General features: G+C 35.1%; 1 protein-coding gene across 3 annotated transcripts in view; it reads right to left on the minus strand.

Moving 5' to 3' along the window:
• CDH8 (cadherin 8) overlaps positions 1-18,620 on the minus strand; it is a 534,859-nt gene that overhangs the window by 371,058 nt on the left and 145,181 nt on the right. For all 3 annotated transcript variants that reach the window (XM_007477092.3, XM_056799241.1, XM_001364059.4), the window contains one exon: positions 63-357. In XM_007477092.3, coding sequence (XP_007477154.1) covers positions 63-357 — 295 coding nt within the window. The remainder of the gene's footprint in view (positions 1-62; positions 358-18,620) is intronic.

Raw genomic sequence — 18,620 nt, forward strand, 5'->3', positions numbered from 1 at the left:
TTGCAAGAAGCTATTTTAACCGAGGACTTTTAATAGCTCTTTGTACTTCCATGCATACATACCCAAAATGGACATCTCTGGAACGGTAGCATGATATGGTCCATTAAGAAACTCAGGTGCATTGTCATTGATGTCTTGAACTTTAATAATGAATTCGGAAGGAGGCTCCAGAGGTTTGTTTGTCTCCCAATCGACTGCTTGAGCTGTTAGCGTGTATTCAGCCTTTTCCTCACGGTCAAGTCTTTTTATAGCATGAATATCTCCTGTTATGTCATTGATCTGAAAGATAGTCCCAGCTCCATCTCCCGATAGAATATACTTGATTTTTTTGCTTCCAGGATCCAAGTCAGTGTGGAGCTAAAATGACAAATTTGTATTTTGTTAGTGATGAAGCAGCATCCTGACTTGCTCTGTAGCAACTTAATCATGCATTTCTTCAGTTATCCTTTTTGTACTTTAATCTCAGCTCCAGTAATCCCTATCTCAGTTTACGTGCACAAAGAGACCATGCATTTGTATGCATACTAATCAAAATGGAGTGTAATCATGAGCACCTAATGAGGCTGCCTTTTTAAAAAGCAGTTGGTGTATATATATATATATATATATATATATATGTATATATATACATATATATATATACACATATATATTTTTTCCATTTTCCCCTTAAATATAAATGTCTTTTGAGGAATAAGCATTTGATTCAAAGAGTTGATTAGTATCCTTACTTAAGTAGGTCATAGTTTCTCACATTGTTGTCTTTGATCTGACTTTTACCAGGTCAGAAAGGCCACAGCCTAAAGTTCCACTGGGTATAATTGCAAAAGGTTATCTCCAAAAACTATGCTAGTAATTGAAACCATTGCTCAAATGCATATATAAGGAGTTCAGCCTAGTTACTTAACCAGTTCTCAGAGCTAAAATCTTCTTTCCCTGGCATTGAAAGCCTGAAAAAAATGGTGCTTTATGCAAGTTCCCAGAGTTTCAAAATACCAGTTTCTCTCAGGGTCCCTTTTTCATTTCTAACAGTTTTTTTTGTTCTTTGTCATTTGAATTAATGCTTAGTGCTTCAATAAATGGAAAGAAAGGGTTAATCAAGATACCAAATGGCAAAGAAAAACTCCATATGTGTTCCAATATACTTTATTTTGGCTCTTCCTCCCCATAAACTCAATCATCAGGTTATATCAAATATTTATGGAATCTTAAAGCGTATTCCTTCCTTTTATTGTATTAAATTTATTAACAAGAACAAATGTTGAAATGTTACTTTATCTTAATGAGTATGGGATTATAATGCATTTAATATAATATTAATCCTAATTTATGATCATTTTAATTTATGTACATATTTAACATGTCCACTAGCATTTTTATTAAAAAGAGAATTTGAATAATATATCACTAATGGAGGGTTTCTATTCACATCTAAAACCATCCTATTATATCAGAATAGTTTGGGGTCCAGATTAATATACTGGCTGCCTCCTAGTAACAACTATGCCATTCAAATTGGTTTGAGATTCGTTTGCATTTATCTTAGTGATGCTAGAGAGGATGGACTATTGTCTTCAAATCCTTCAACAGTACCTGCCTCTATTCTGATTGGGAGATGATCATTTTGAAACTCAATTTAGATCTTGAGTGCTATGATACAGAAAATCTCTCTCAATCAGAATTATGATGCTGAAGCCCTTGAGAGGTGAAGCCTGTGAATAATTCTAAAATAGAACCAAGTCAGAATAATGTTGTATGTGCCATTTTGCTTTCTACCTCACACTATTTTAATTTAAAAGACTATATATTAGACTATTTTCAGCTTTTCATCCCAGTATATTTCGGAGCTGAGAGGAAAAGGGAAAGATGAGTTGGGAAGGTAGAAGGCACAATTTCAAATACATTTTCTGTGATCTTGTGATCTATAAATCTTTTTTACCTTGTCAAAGAAAAGAAAACATTGAGCTTGAAAACACATTGAAAATAGAAGCAATGTTGTAATAATGATCAATTGGGAAAGAGTTCGCTACTCTGATCAATACAGTGATCCAAGACAATCCCAAAAAGACTCAGGAAGAAAAAAATCATTCTATTCACCTCAAAATAGAGAATTGATGAACTTTGATTACAAATAGAAGTAAAATTTTCTCACTTTACTCTTTTAAAATATGGCTAATATGGAAATAATATATTTTGCAAAGAGAAAATTTAAGACTCAAAATTTTAAAAGAAAAGAGTAAAAATATATTTAAAATAAATTGAAATGTTAAAAACTTTAAAGTATGAAAATTTGAAAAGTCTTCAAAATTTTCAAATTCACTTTAAGAATTTAAGAAGTAATATGGAACAATGAGCATAGTGCTGAAATTCAGGTCATGAAGAAAAGGGCTTTAATCATATTCCTGATACTTTGTAGATCTGTGATGATCACTTAAGTGAATAAAATTCACTTGACCTCTTTAAGCATCAGTGTTCTCATCGGAAGAATGGAAACAATAATACCTACAATCTATAACTCACAAGGTTGTCATGAGGCTTAAAGAGGATAATGCAAGTAAATCACTATTCATAATTTAAACTGTTATATTTTTGTTAATTATTGATTATGCTATAAAAAGCTTAAGATTTGATTTTCCAGTTTCCTTATAGAAGGAAGAGTTTGGAATGTTGACTAAGCACCACACACATACCCCATTCCTTTCCACTATACACATGCAAGCTGTTGCTTTTTTGAACATGCATCTTCATCTTTCGAGGTTTTTTAAATTCTAGCTTAATCACTCTTGCCATCTTCAAAAAGACTCATTCCATGAATACAAGTTCATTTCTCTCTGGTTACACAGTACCCTTGGATTTCAAGTGCTTAAAATTTCATAATTCAACTTGAGATATCATGATTGAATTCATTAACACATATGTCACAAGAATTCAATTTATGTGTGTTATATGTAATAGAAAGGTAAGACTCAAAAATAACCTCAAAAGGAATGATTCTTTGGGTTAGCTCTGTTTATTATTATCATAATCAGTTAAAGAAAAAAATGTTATTTTTACAATCTGGAGTTGTGATATCACTGTAACTCTCAGTGCCTGTAATTCCACTGCTCAGTTTACCTGAAACTAATAATCTTAAAAGTTGCCTGGGAGATCTGAGGGTTTAATTAAGTTGCTCATGGCAAGATAGTCTTTCTGGGCCAGAAGAAAGACTTGAATCTGGGTCTTCTTCTAAGCCTGAATATCCATGAATTGCATCAATCTTCCAATTACCACCATTAATATTATAAGATAACTTTTATGACACCCTTAATAATGTAGGAGATATCTCTATAAGAATTTAACATTTGCAAAACATCTCACAACATAGAATCTTATTGAATCTTCAAGCTTTGCACCATTATCTCCTTTTTACAAATGAGCAAAGTAAGATAGAGAGATTTAAAGGGCTTCTCCAAGGTACTATGATAAGACTTGGTCTTTGTTACTAGCTATGAAGTGTGGAAGTCAAGTATTGAATACACATTTCTCTTAACTCTTTGTATTGTGTTCTTTGTACTTTTAAAAATATTCTCCTGCTGAAAGATTAAAAAGCACTTCTCTTCCAACTTCAAGAGATAGTTTGGGAAAAGATGCCATTATCTCAGTGGAAAGAGAGGAAAACTGAGGAGAAGGGCTGTTGAACAACTTAGAGTGAGGATCACAGACCCTGTTAATAGCAAAGCCTGGTTCTGAACATGGTAAATTTGATTCAAAGTCCAGTCTTAATCAAGCAAAGCAGAAGAGAAAACTAATAGCACAGCCTGAAATGCCCACAACAAACTCTTAAGAATTACGTGTGTTCAATATAAAACCCAGTGGAATTGTGCGTCGGCTATAGGAGAGGTATGGAGGGAAGGGAGGGAAAGAACATGAATCATGTAACTATGGAAAAATATTCTAAATTAATTATATAAAATAAAAAAAAAGAATCATGTGTGTTCAAGGTGGGGGAACTACAAGGATAAAATTAGAGATAATGAAAAATGGAATAGTAAAAAAAGTAAAAGAGTTTCCCAGGTACAAAGTGCTTCAATTACTAAAAAGTCCAATGGAAAAATAATGCTTCAGCTCTACAAAGGTAGACAACAGTGATTCAATATTGGTAATGTTAAGAAAAGGACTGACATGTTCATAGTTTTTGACCCAGGGATTCTGCTGCTAGAACTATGCCCCAAAGAGATCAAAGACAGAAATAAATATTCCATATGAACCCAAATATTTTTAGCATCATGTTCTATTTAGAAGCTATTTGAAATCTCTATTTGAAAACTATATAGGTGCCCATCATTTGTGGAATGGCTGAACAACTTGTGGAACATGGCCACTGGACAACTCTTAATTAGGAATATCTAAGTTTGAAATTTTCCTTTGATACATATAAGTATTTTATATGTGAAAATGTAATTTGATCATACGTAGAGTGATTTGTAAATTTTAAAATGCTAGTTATTATTATCAATGTATTAGACTTTTTCAAGACACAATGAATATGGAAAATTCAGAGAAAAATGGGAACATATATATATAACATATTTGCTGATATGATACTTTGAAGTAAAGAGGAATAAGAAAACAATAAACAAAACATTTTAAAAGGAAAGGAGAAAAAACAGAACAAAAGAAAAAGAAAAAGCACCACCAACAAAATCTGTGACCATACTTTGTACTGAAAAAGTGCTGTGAAAACACCTCTCATTTCCTGCAATGCAGTGATAGAAATCTATGGATGCCGAACATTACATATACTATCAGATTTTCTAATATTCTGGTTTATTTTTACTGAATTTAAGTTTTTTTCTCTTATTCTTTGTTGTAAAGTGTGCCTCTCTGGGGAGGAAAGAGTGAATGATACCATTGGGAATAAAGGTAATGTGAAAATAAAATAATCAACTTTTAAAATTCATCTATAAATTCACCCAAAGAGGTAATTAAGGAAAAGCCGGGCTTTGGAGCATAAGCCTGAAATTTGGAGAATACTAAGAGTGGTTAAGAAGTCAGCACAGAATGTGATTTCTGTCCTTGGCAGTCCCATTCTAGCATAGCGCCCCTCCAACCTGTCCCTCCCTGTCAGGTGCAAAAATCTTTCCCTCTCACAAGATTTGTATCTCAAATTCTGAGGTCTCCTTGAGGTTCTAATTCTCTCTCTCCTCTCTGAATGTGTTTATTGGTTGATTTATTACATCAATCATGATCATGCCCAAGGACATATTTTGTGTGGCTTCCTTCTCTGTTTCCTCACTCTGTCAGCCTTCACTAACAGAAATACTAGTCATACTCTGGAATTTCCCAATAATTTGTTGGATTCACCCCTTTGGTAAAGGTACATAATGAAAAACTTTTCTTTACCTCTTTCCATCCAGGGAGTAACCCAAGTGCCTAAAAATATACTAGTTTTATCTCTAGATAGAGATTTTTGAGATATGATATTCAAATGGCAGAATTTCATAATAAACCAACTTTTACAGAAATCACAGCCTAGTTATGGCTGTATACATGGATTACCCCCAACAAAGCCCACTCACAGTTGTTTTATTTTTTTCCCCAGCCACCTGTTTCTCCTTTGCACAAAGCTATAAAGGAATTCTGAGAACAGAGTTTAATGTACTGTAGCCGTGATAACAACAAATGACACCCTAGTGGCCTGAAGCATTTAATGTGCCTCCCTAAGTACTCAATTTACTGCCAAGCATCATAGAAATACCAGCTGAATTTGACTAGACGGTCCATAGGTCTGCTTTCTATCCTACCACCACTTCCTTCCAAACACAATGGAAGGGGACAGGGAACCCTTCAAGCTGCAGAGGGTTGACTCTTTGTATGAATCAACTAAATATTCCTCTTTCTCCTATTCCCAATGACACTATTGTAATGTCTCTCTAAATGCTTGAATATCTACTATGAAAGGCCTCAGGCAGTAGAGAGAATCATGATCATTATGAAAGGCAACAGAGTTTAGCAGTGATTAACACAACCTGAATTGGCTTTACTTGCTTAAAATAAGCATTAACCAACCATTTACAGAATCCCAAAGTATCATTGTTTTGAGAGAATTCAGCAGTCCACTGAATGTAGAGTACTAGAAAGAGCATTGTGTCTAGAATTAGAAGGAACCTGGGTCTCAATCCAAGATTAGCCACTTTCTAACTATGACTATGAGTAAATCATTTCCCCAAACTTTCGTTTTCTCACCTCTAAAATGGGGTAACATTTCTCTTGCCATCTACCTCCCAAAACTGTTGCAAAATAAAATATTTCACAGTGGAAAAGTTGTTATGGAAATGTACATTTCTGAAGGCTTATTTGACTATCCACTCTGCTTTGTTCTTTTATTATAAGCTACTACCTGTAATCTTCTGTCATAGTCCTTTGTAATATTTTGAAAATGAGCTCATATACCAAGTCACTTTTATCCTCTTTTTTTTTTGTCTTCTGTAGGGTTTCTCCACTTAGCAATGAAATCAAATGTTTGTTGGCTTGAGGCAGATTCCAAGCTCTTTCAACCTTCTCATTACGGCAACTATTTTACTTCAGTTAAATTTCTCTAAAAAAAGTAATAATTAATGTCGTTATTTTTTCTGCTTCCTATTTTTTGTAGTCGACAGTTTGTCTAAACACTACAAAGGCAGTATGTAAGATACTGGGAATTCCAAACAAAAATGAAACAGTCCCTCACTAAAGGAACTTGGCTTCAGTTGGACCTTCTATAATCACACCCAGTTTCTTATTATTTGTATTGTCTCTGATAACCTGCCATTTATTTTGACCTTTATTCTAACAGACAGAGATCTGCCTACATACACAAATAATTCTGAAAATCTCCCCCATTAGTAGCTAGTCAGTTTCATATAATTTTTAGTGTTTTGTGATGTTATTTAGTACTCTCATGTTTATAGGGTTCTGCCTCTTTTTGAGGAAATTATATATGGCTTAAAGCCATGATATTTTTGAATAGTCTGCCAATCATTGGCCTCTTTCATTACTTGTTGCAGAAATCACATTTTAAGGTAGTTTATGCCATCCTCACCAGTATCCATCTTTACAGTTAGCTGACCAAGTATCAAGGCATATTTTAGCTTTATTTAGAATAGTGATGACATACCTTTTAGAGAACAAGTGTCCAAACTGCATTCCTCATGCCATATGTGAGCAGCTGCCTTACTCCAGATAGGATAGAGAGGAAGTGCTCCCATTGGGCTGCTAAGCAGAGGGACAGATCACATGAGAAATGTCCTCAGGAGTGGCGGGGAGGGGAAAGAGAGCTGCCCCCCTGTAATATGTGTACCATAGGTTTACCAGCACAGGCTTAGATGGTCTTGCCAATAATTAATAGTTGTTTATTTCTTTTTTCCGCTTTTGCAATCTATTTTGATTTTTAAGATAAAATGTTCAATTATCAGTTATCTATTGTCATAGGATCAAAGATTGAGAAGAAAGAGGGACTTCAGAGTTCACTGAGTGTCAAGATCTCTGATTTTACAGTTAATGAAACTGGGTCCAGGAAGGTGCAGTGACTCATTTAAGGGCACACTAATAGTATCAGAAATGAATTCTGATCATAAGTCTTAAATACTTTAATACAGTATATTTTTATTCAATGTTGCCTCTTTGTCTTCATTAAATTAATATCAGAAAAGGTTGAAGTCTCTTATGAATATGTGGTTCTTGTTGCCTTAATCCCAATAGTAAAACCAATTCCATTAGTCTCCACCCTAAGGAGAACCCCTGAGACTTCCATTCATTGCATTTCAAGTCCAAAGTTCCCTCTAATTGCAACTAAAATGAGAAGGTCAGTATAGATGGCATTAATTTATCCAATTGCATAATATCTCAGTTTATTGGAGACTGATTGTACATTGAGTATCTACCAAGAGTGCAGTTTATATTTTTCTTTGGTATGAAACTATTTAGTTCTTAAACACCCTGCGATCCCTTCTCAACCATTGAACAGTGATAACACAGGATTTCTATTCCATTTTTTCATTTTTATCTTTTCCATGAATGACCAGAGACAAATTTGTCATTTTGTATTGATCAAACTTCTGATGGTATTTCTATATTTCTCTACAGTATTCCTAAATAATATTCATTCTCCAAAAAGAAAGAATAGAAATATAAGTTAGGTGGGATAGTTTTTTTAATTAAAGAAAACACAATGATATTTTAACATAAACCAGCACAATACACTGAATAGAAACCAAAATCTTATTTCTTATCAATTCCTTTTCCTGATAGAGCAAGAGGATATATGCGTGTTAAGTGGTTTAGATTGCTTCCTAGCACTTTGTTGAAGTTTCTGGTTTGGAGGATTAAGCAGGTTAGTCAGGAGTTCCAGCAGCCTTAGCACACTGAAATATAGCATTGGCAGTGGTTCAAGGTGAACTGCTGAAAAGAAGGAACACATTCACTGAAACACGCTGTAGGAAATAAACTAAAGGGGAAACACATTTATTGATGCACACTGTAGGAAATAACTCGAAGAGGGCACACATTTACTGAAGATTGGATGCTTGAGTGAACCTGGAAATTTTATAAGTGTGAAGCTAAAAGGAGTGTGTACCCAATCTTCCCTTGCAGTATGAAGTTCATAAAATAAAATTATGGAATATTGAGGTGATTTATAACAACACTACATTCTTTCTGGGTCCAAGACAATACCATTTGGTTTGTCTCTTTACTGTTAACTACTCCAGGATTTGGAACTATTTTTCTTTCTTTCTTTTTTTTTTGAGGGTTGGGAGTTGGAAGGCTATGAATGGCAATAGTCATAATAAAATAATTCTTTATTTTTCCCGCCGTGAAGCATAAAGCAAAGGTGCCTTGGTGAAGACACACTCTCAACATAGTCTTTCCAGGAGCAATGATTGAATTAAATCTGTCAAGCATCTAAAAAGTGCCAATTGTGTACAGTCCAGAGGACTGAGCAAGTGGAAATGCAAAACCTACATATTCATAACATAAGTGCACAACTTGTTGGCACCCAGTGTGAGTACATTTAAGTGGCTGATAAAGAACAGGAATAAAATGTGAGCAAAAAGAAATGTATTTTAAACAGATAAGGAAATATGTTCAGCACATATTCCAAAGGGCAATGAGCAGCGGGGTGTTCAGTAGTACTGTGGGAAAGGGAGAAAAAAAAAGATTAGAAGAGGCTTTTTGCATGTTCTTTATATTTCAAAAGAACTTAGTTCTAGGAGTTGAAATGTAAAACAAATTTCCTATTTGCTAATGGCAATTAGTTTAAAAACAAATGTAGTTTGTTATCCAAATAACCTAGATGAATACTTCATAATGGAAGGTGGTATCTTCTGTCACTGATAGTTCTAATGTCACTATTAACAGACCCTGTTGACACAGATGTTTCAATTGATTAATTGGTCAATCAATAATCATTTATTAAGTGCCTATTGTGTCCCAGACAATATAATAAGTGCTAGGGATTAAAAAAAGGCAAAAATCATTCCCTGCCTTCAAATATCTTACAATCCAATGAGGGAAATGATATACAAACAAATTTACAGAATGTAAGCTGTAAACAGGATGAATAGAAAATACATGAGAGGGAGAGCGCTGGAAATAAGAAGGGCTGTGAAAAGCTTCCTGTAGACCTATTGGAAGCCAAAGACATCAATAACCCGAGTGGAGAAGGGAGATATTCCAAGAATAGGGGACAGAAAGAGAAAATATCTGAAGCTGAGTGCCTTGTTTATGGAACAAAAAGGAAGGTAGTGTCACTAGATTAAAGAATAGAGTTTATACTGGGGATAAGAGTGAAAAGGTAAAAGGAGGTTAGGGCATGAAGGGTTTGCATTGTCAGAAGATACTATATTTGATCCGGGAAGCAGTAAGAAACCCTTGGAGTTTAATGAGTGAGTTTGGAGTGTGACATGATGAGATCTGTGTTTTAGGACTATCATTTTTCGTAGCTAAATAGAGGTTGGATTGGAATGGGGATAGACTTGAGGCAGGAAGACTCACCAGCAGAGTATTGCATTAATCAAAGCATGAAATAATGAGGGACTATATTGTAGCAGTGGCACTATTAGAGGAGAGAAAAGGTATATTAAAAAGTTGTTGCAAAGGTAAAATAAACAACCCTTGGTAATGAGTTGGCCTTAGATGTGAGAAAGAGTGAGGAATCCAGATCATGAGCCTTTCCTTTTTCTTCTCTTTAGTTTGAAATTAATGAATTAAATAATATTTTTAAGAACTTTCTAATGCTAGGCATTGTGTGAAGGTATGAAAACAAAAAGAACTTCCAAAGCAAGATAGAAAGAATCCCTGTGCTCAAGGAGCATGAACTCCTGAATTTAACTACCAAAAAAGGAGTATTTCTATATACACAAAAGAACAAAATAATTGTAGATGAAAAGGAGTCTCAATATCACACTGCTTCCTTTTTCCTTAAATATAAAAATTGATTAATCCCACATGTTACTTTCAAAGCTGTTATGCCTATCTCTGTTTCTGTCTATATATCCTTCTGTGGTTTTCTGTGAATTAAAAAAATAATGATATTCCTTTTTTTTTTTGGCTTTAGCATTGCTAACTCTCCTTCTCATAGCACCTCCCAAACTATACCATTTTAAAAATAAAAGGGAAGAGGAACAAATACGAATAAGCAAAGGGAAAATGCCATTCAGGAGTCATATCCAAAAAAAAATTTATATAGGAAGATATAGATGTATTTCTATCTACCTGTGTGTGTATGTGTGTGTACTTTAATGGGTTCTCCTCTCTGACAACTGAAGGATAACATGCTTCCATTCTAATAGCAGGAGACAACTCATAAGGGAGTGGTGACCAGGAAAAGCTTTTTTGATCTGGGAAACCACGGAAATGTTTAGTGGAATAATAGAGCAGTAAATTGGCATGACCTTTCTAGAAGCAATTCTAGTTGGTTTGATTACTGTTCTCTGAACATGAGGTAGATGGGGTGTGGAGTGGGAAGAGATAGCAGAGCGCCAGGTCAAAAAATGATTGAGATGAAAGAGACCATGACTAGATGTGGGGGCATATAAAGTGCAGAGCAAGAAATATAATATTTCTGATTTGGCACTCCCAAAGACCTTTGCTTGCAGACCCATCAATTTCTCCTTTGTAATTGTGTTTATATGGACTTATGTCATCATCCCTCCTCCCCTCATTGCAAGTTTCAACAGAACAGAGAAAACTCTGATTTAATCTTAATATTTTTTTCTCACTTATGTCTTACTTTAATTGAATTTTTCCATATTCATCTAGAATCCCACCTTCTACAGTAAGTCTTTCCTAGTCCCTCTAATTGCTAGTATATTTCTATTTCAGATTTCTTTCCTTCACTCTCTCTGTCTCTCTCTGTCTCTTTCTCTGTCTCTATTTCTATCTCTCTTCATCTCTGTCTGTCTCTCCATATTTATGTGTATACATAAATACATATGTATATATAATTATGTATGGCCCTAGCAATTTGCCTTTTTTCTCTCCTACTAGAATGTGAGCTCTGTGAGGGCTGAATGTACTTAGGATTTTCTATTACACCTCCACTAGCACAGTGGCAGGAACAGAGCTGATGTGTTCAATATTCATGGACTTACTGACTTTATGACCATTTCTATGTAGTTGTACAATCTCTTCTTGATAGTTGGGGGTTGGGAGTGATAGTAAATTTCCAAATTGTACAACAAAATTTTCTTTAAAATTCATTTTGCATAAAACTTGAATTTATATTTAAACAAGGGAAGTAGTGAAGTTTTATCATGCAGTTGAGTGGTGCAATGGATAGAGTGCTGAGCCTGGAGTTAGAAAGACTCATCATCCTAAATTCACATCTGGCCTGACATTTACTAGCTGTATGATCACTGGGAAGTCACTTAACCCCATTGGCCTCTGTTTTCTCAACTATAAGATGAACAGGTGAAAGAAATGGCAAACCACTCTAGTATCTTTGCCAAGAAAACTCCAAAAAGGGTCACAAAGGTTCAGATACAACTGAAAAACAATTAAAAAACAAAAACAAAAAGAGTGGTTCTGTGGTGGAGTCAATGAATTTGGAGTCAAGAAGGCCAGGATTTTGTTCTTCAACTTAACAAACTAAACTCATGATCTTCATCACATCGGTTCATCTCTGTGAGCCTCAATTCATTGACTTGTGAAATGGAGAAAAAAAATCATTATCATTATCTATGGGTAAAGGATTGTTGTGAGCAAGATGTTCAGTATAATTTAAAACACTATAAAATACAAATTTTAAGATGAGTATTTCTTATAATTTACATTTTATGGAGTTTAGTTTTTCAGAGTTCCCCACTTGGGACAATAGGTTAAAATCAAGTTCAACTTGTATTTGGACCAAAGTGATGAATTGCATTATAGTATTTAGAGCTATTAGGAACTTTGGAGGTTCTGTAGTTCAATAGTTCTCAAAGCATACTTTTAGGACACTTGGGATCCCTGAGACCCTTTCAGAGCATCAAAAACTAAAAACTATTTTCATAATAATACTGATGTTATTTCTAACATAGTGATTATCAATAGATTATAAGTGCCATCAACAAAACCTTTTGGGAATGGAAAACACCTCACAGCCTCAATCAATCCCTTTGGTTCAAATGTAGGTGAGGAAAAAAATTCCTACTAAAACATAATCAAATATTTGTCAGCAATTGAATGCATAATGAAACATTAAAGAGTAAATTATTGCTATGTGCCCAATATTGAGTTGTTTTATTGATGCAAATACAAGTAAGCAAGCTAGCCTTTCTGGATAATATTCTGGATATTATTTCAATGTGGGTGAGGGGATCTAGAAAGTGAGAGAACATGCATCTGGAAATATAGTTTAGAAATGGCTAGGACATGACATGGAGTCCTCATTCCAGTCCAGGCAAGATGCAAGTTCACCTATCAGAGCCTAGATATCCTAAGGGCAGAGTTCAGATCCAGTGGAAGGAGAATGAGGAAGATGACCAGAGCTGAGGAAGCATGGTCATCCAAGCTTCTGTTAGAAAATTTTCAATGAGCTGGGGGGAGAGAGAGAGTTGGCAAATCCACAATCTCCCAAATCCACCTATTTTGATTTTGGATAGCTCTAATTCTTAGAAAAATTCCTTTCTTAAAGTCATTATTTGCCCCTTTACAACTCCTTGCTTTTGAGTCTGTTCTCTGGAGCCATATAGCACAAGACTCATTCCTTTCACCATGAAAGCCTTTTAATTATTTGAAGACAACTACTATTCCCCCTCACTCATGACTTTCACAAAATTTTCTGTTCTCCAGATTAAATATGCTTAGCTCCTTCAACCTATCCTTGTCTAGCATGAACAGCCTTATCTTAGCTGTCCTCCTCTGGTACCCTCCACCATGTAAATGTCTGTAAATTGTGGTGTCTAAACATGAACTTGCATTGTAGATATATGATCAGTAATGAGTAAGAAGCATCAAAAACCTCCAATTTTTCCACTAGAAGATATGCTTTTCGTAATGTAGTGAACCAAATTAACTTTATATCCCCTTATTTCAACATTATTCCTCTCTATATTTAATAATCTCATAGAAATAATACTAATCTCAGTGCCAGGTAGATGGTCAACAAATTATGAGTTTTATTGTGTTACTTTTTCCTTTTGTTGTTGTTATTGTTATTTTAGGGGGGGTTGCCCCTGAATATTTTAATTTATCCTATTCATATCTGGATTGTACATATCTTTCCTATTAGACTGAAAGTTTCCCAATACTTGGCACAGTGCTCACACATTTAATATTCCCTTTTTTTTTTTAAACTCTTACCTTCCATCTTGGAGTTAATCCTGTGCATTGGCTCCAAGGCAGAAGAGTGGTAAGGGCTAGGCAATGGGGGTCAAGTGACTTGCCCAGGGTTACACAGCTGGGATGTGTCTGAGGCCAGATTTGAACCTAGGACCTACTGTCTCTAGGCCTGACTCTCAATCCACTGAGCTACCCAACTGCCCCCACACATTTAATATTCTATTAATAAAGAGTGGTAATAATAAAAGATATAGAAAAATTAGTTTATGTACTCACAGTGGCTCTACATCAGTCACTGAAATCACCGATCCTTGAAATATCAAAATAATATGAATAATAAAGCTTATACAATTAAATGAAAATGTTTTCCCAAGTATTTCAAATAATAAAGTTTAAAAGACACTTAGAAAAATGGTTATACTTGCTCCTTTCAGGGAATTTCCAATGTTTCTGATCCAAGTAGCTTTTAAAGATATTAATGGGCTTTGATCTCAAGCGTTGAAACACTGTAGAAAACAGGCTACATGTGAGTCTAGAGATTGGTTCCAAATGCTGTATTATCTGATTTAGCAGACAATTTACTTTCACATTTTAGGGTGTATGGGGTCCTCAGGGAGGAGTAATATCTTTGGTATGGAGGGCTTGTTGTGCCCTCCTAGGGCAGCTCTCCAGCCTCTGACCCTCACCTGACACCCAGCTCTCACTTGTGGCTCCCAGTAGCTGCTAGCATGCGGCAGCAGCCACATCCCAGGCAATGGCTTTGACAGGCTGGCCAAACCTTGTGAGGGTAGCCATCGGGTCATCGACCCCTGGTGAACCAGGGCTTTGCTCACCCAGCTTGTGAAGACTGCTTTGGTTGAACAGGCGGAAGAAATCAACAAGAAGTTTCAACGGCTGAGAGGGTGACGCAGCAAAGCACTGTGAAGTGCTTACCAATGCAGCTGAGGAAGTCTCCGGGTGTAACGACTTTTCGTGCCACTGGACTCAGGCTTCCAATGCCGAGAGAGTGGGACTGTCTCTATGCATTGGCTTTTCCACTTAAATCTTCATGCACAGGTGTCTTTGTGCACCAAAACGCACAAAGACAATTGTCATTCTCAGTTACCGAGAGACAACAACAACAACTACTACTACTACTACTTTCACATTTTACAGGGTTAAATTGCCAGTAGAAGCAGTTTTGTTCCAAACTCTACATCCAAGTGTATCTTAGTTTTCTAATAACAACCTCTCTGTTCTACAAGTGTTGAGGGGGAAAAATGCAATCTAATATAATCATCAAGCTTCACCAGTTTTTGTTCATGTGAAGGTTAAAGATCATTAAACTCATCATTATACAGAGTTTAGGTGGATGACAGAGAGGCATAATCAGTTTAAGTGAATATTAATTTCTATTTAAAAAAGAATAATAAATGATTAAAATGGATGCTTTTTTCACATTTGCAGCCTTATTCATCTCAATTCTGTCTGAAATTCAACCTGCTATTTTTACTGTCTTGGACTATTTTAGGAAGGAAGCAAGTTTAAACAAAGGCTCCCTAGTTATCTTAAGAACATGCAGCTTTTCGTGACATCTCGATTAATGTAAAATCTTAATCTAGTTGCTAATTGTTCATTGTTTTAATATCTTTATTTTAAGAAGTAACGAGATGCATTGGATAATGTAAATATCCAACAGGTAGAGTATATTATACTGTATTAGAATTCACATTATTATTCAACCATAATTAATGCGTTTCTAAAATAGAGTGTTGACAGCACTCTTATTCAAATATATAGCATATGTTTATAGTCTCACACATTGAGGTACACACATAATTACAATATATGTGAGAGGGGAATTGCAATGACAGCCTCACAAACACTTGCCAAAGAGAACTGTGTGTTGCACTAATTGAAAAGTGCCACGACGAACAATTAAAGCAGGTGAGACTATCAGATGCTAACACTGTGAATCATAGACCAGGCTAACCTGCTAAAAAGACCCCATTGTTCTTTTTATTCCTAACAAAGCTATTGCACATCAGAACGCAAGCTATCATTTTTTTAAGCCAGAGTAAGAAAGGTTCCCATGTAATTCTAATGCTTTTACAGCATTTGAGAAATTGAAAAGCTATGACTCAACTTTTCACCCAAATATGAGGGTTAAAACAAAGCATGATGCCAGCCATAAACCAGGAGAAAATAATTGTCTTTTATCAGAGATGTGCTTTTGGATATCTTTAATTAGAAAAAGAAAAGAGTGTTCCAATACTTCATTTTTTTCCATTTGAGTTCATTAGGCAGTAATTAATTCATCCATATTTAATTAGAAAGGAATTACCCAACACTTATTTCAAAGTATTATGCAATATGCTGTTTAAGTGGAGTTTAAACCTGAGGTCACTCTCCTGCCAAAGTAAGAGAAGATATTCTTGCTTTCAGAATTTCTAAGGAAAGCTCATTTTGTTGAATGATCCCTAGACTTAAAATTTAAAAATTCTAGATCTATCTTTATGTTTTCTTCCACTGGAAAGTGGTAAACTCATAGACTGGATTGTAGGAAAGTGAGGTTTGTATAGAAACCAGATCATGATTGCCCTATCCAAGACGTGATTGCCTATCCTCCATAGGAGACTTCCAGGTATAAAGTTATTTCTCTTCTCTTCATCCTGTTGGAGATATCACTTACTTTTCCTGGATTATTTTGCTGTGGGAATCAGGTAAGAAAATGATAGTGATGATGAGATTGATCACTGATGTGTATATAGGGCTTTAGGGTTCAAGAGCTAAACTTCGATATTTCATTTGGTGCTCATAAAACGCCAGGAGGCAAGTACGAGAGTTATTCTCACCTCCATTTAGCATGTGAGGAAACTAATTCAGAAGTGAAATAATTCACAGCTGATAGTTACAGAACAAGCAAAAGTCCCACCACTGATAGTTGTACACCTAGGAAATGTCACACAGCTGACAGTTATACAACTAGTAAAAGTCACAGGCAGAATTCAAACCCAGCATTTTTCTGACTCCAAATTTATCATTCCTGCCACTTTACAAAGCCAATTCCAATGATGTTGGTAAGGTATACTGACTGCATAAAATGCTAGAGCAATGTCAGCATTGTTTTTCTTATTGTTCTATAAAAATTAATGATGAGTACCCTGTTCTCTGTGCCTTTCAACTAAAGACCATCTATTTTCTCATGTTTTTCACCACTTTGCCATTCCCAAATTATACCCCTTCCAAAAAAAATCCCCCATTTTCCTCTCTTTAAAGTAAAATAAAACAAAAACACTCTTTATTCTCCTATCTTGGGTATTCATGCCTATTTTGAAATCCACATATATTTTATATTTAGATAAATAACAAACATACCAGCTCTGTCATCTGAATTTGTTTCCATTATAACTTTGCTTCCCACCATAGTAACATTTTCCTAATGCTATGATTTTGCTCCTCGTTATATCTTCCTTCTAGAGAGCTGACTTTTGCATTCACTAGACAGATGAAAGCCATTAGGTGATGGAAGAATAGTTTATTTTTGTTTTGTTTTGGTTTGGTTTTTTTATCTTCTTAGGTTTCTGCAACACCTGACAGATGGAATATGTGCTCATGAATGACCTAAGATTTAAACAATTGTTTGGTATTAGACAAGTGAGACTGGGATACAGCTTGTTCATTCACAAGGCAGAGTTTAAGGGTTCATAATTTTGATTCAATACAGTCTATTATTCCCTTTGTGGGCCTCCATAGGTCTAATTACTGGAAATGGCAATTATATGTAGAGATGAACAGAAGTCTAGGATCCAGTGCGTGGTGAATTAACATGGAGGCTCATAGTGGGGAACAGATAGAAAAGGTCTTATTTAAGATATTATACTCTTTTAATTTGAGGCAGCTAATTACCACCATTCAATTTGGCCACTAATACCTTTCAACTACACTTTCAAAACAATATCAAGGATAAAATGTGAAAGGCAACAAAGTTATTAAATTCATTATAGGGACCATCACCTATGATCTAATTGGTTATAATGCAATTTGGACTTGGAAGGAATCCATATTTCTTATTTTCCTTTAACTCCGTTGCTTTCAATTTATTTAACGTGTAATTCAGTGAAAGCTCTCTTGCCTTTTTATTTATTTTTGCTTTCCCATTCACAGTGCCTTGCAAATAGGCATTTAATAGTTTTGATGCAAATTGTATTTCTGTTGTTTACCTCACAGTTTTCTAAGCATGTTTCCATCTGTGAAAATATTATCATATATGATCTCATAGCTCATGTATAAATAATGCTTTCTTCCTTTAGCACCTTGTGATGGAGAAAAGATTGACATTTATTTCCTTATATCACACACAGGGAAAATGACCCTCAGAGAGAGCAAATACCTTGTTCAAGGGTATTTGAATGGTAACCTGCATCTAGAACTCAAAGATTTTGGTTCAAAATCCAAATATCCCTCAAGCCACATATCACATTCAATCATCATTTAATTCCAGACATTATATTTTTTAATTCACTGTCTTAAAATGCACATCTCAGTTATATGGACTCTCTTGCCTCAGTTTTGGTTCTTCAGTCCTTTTGCAGTTATGTCTGACTCTTTGTGAATCATTTCATTTGGGGGTTTTTTGGCAGAGATTTTGGAGTATTTTGCTATTTCTTTCTCGAACTCATCTTACGAATGAGGAAACTTAGGCAAGTAAAGTTAACTGACTTGCCTAATGTAACATAGTTAATAAGTGTCTGAAACCAGATTTGAACTCATGGAGATGGAGTCTCCCCTGACTTGGTACATGGCACTCTATCCACTGTACCACCCAGCTAGCATCTCAGTAACTTCTGCTGAAAGCAATG

This window comes from Monodelphis domestica, chromosome 1 (assembly GCF_027887165.1).
Source record: "Monodelphis domestica isolate mMonDom1 chromosome 1, mMonDom1.pri, whole genome shotgun sequence".
NCBI lineage: Eukaryota > Metazoa > Chordata > Mammalia > Didelphimorphia > Didelphidae > Monodelphis > Monodelphis domestica.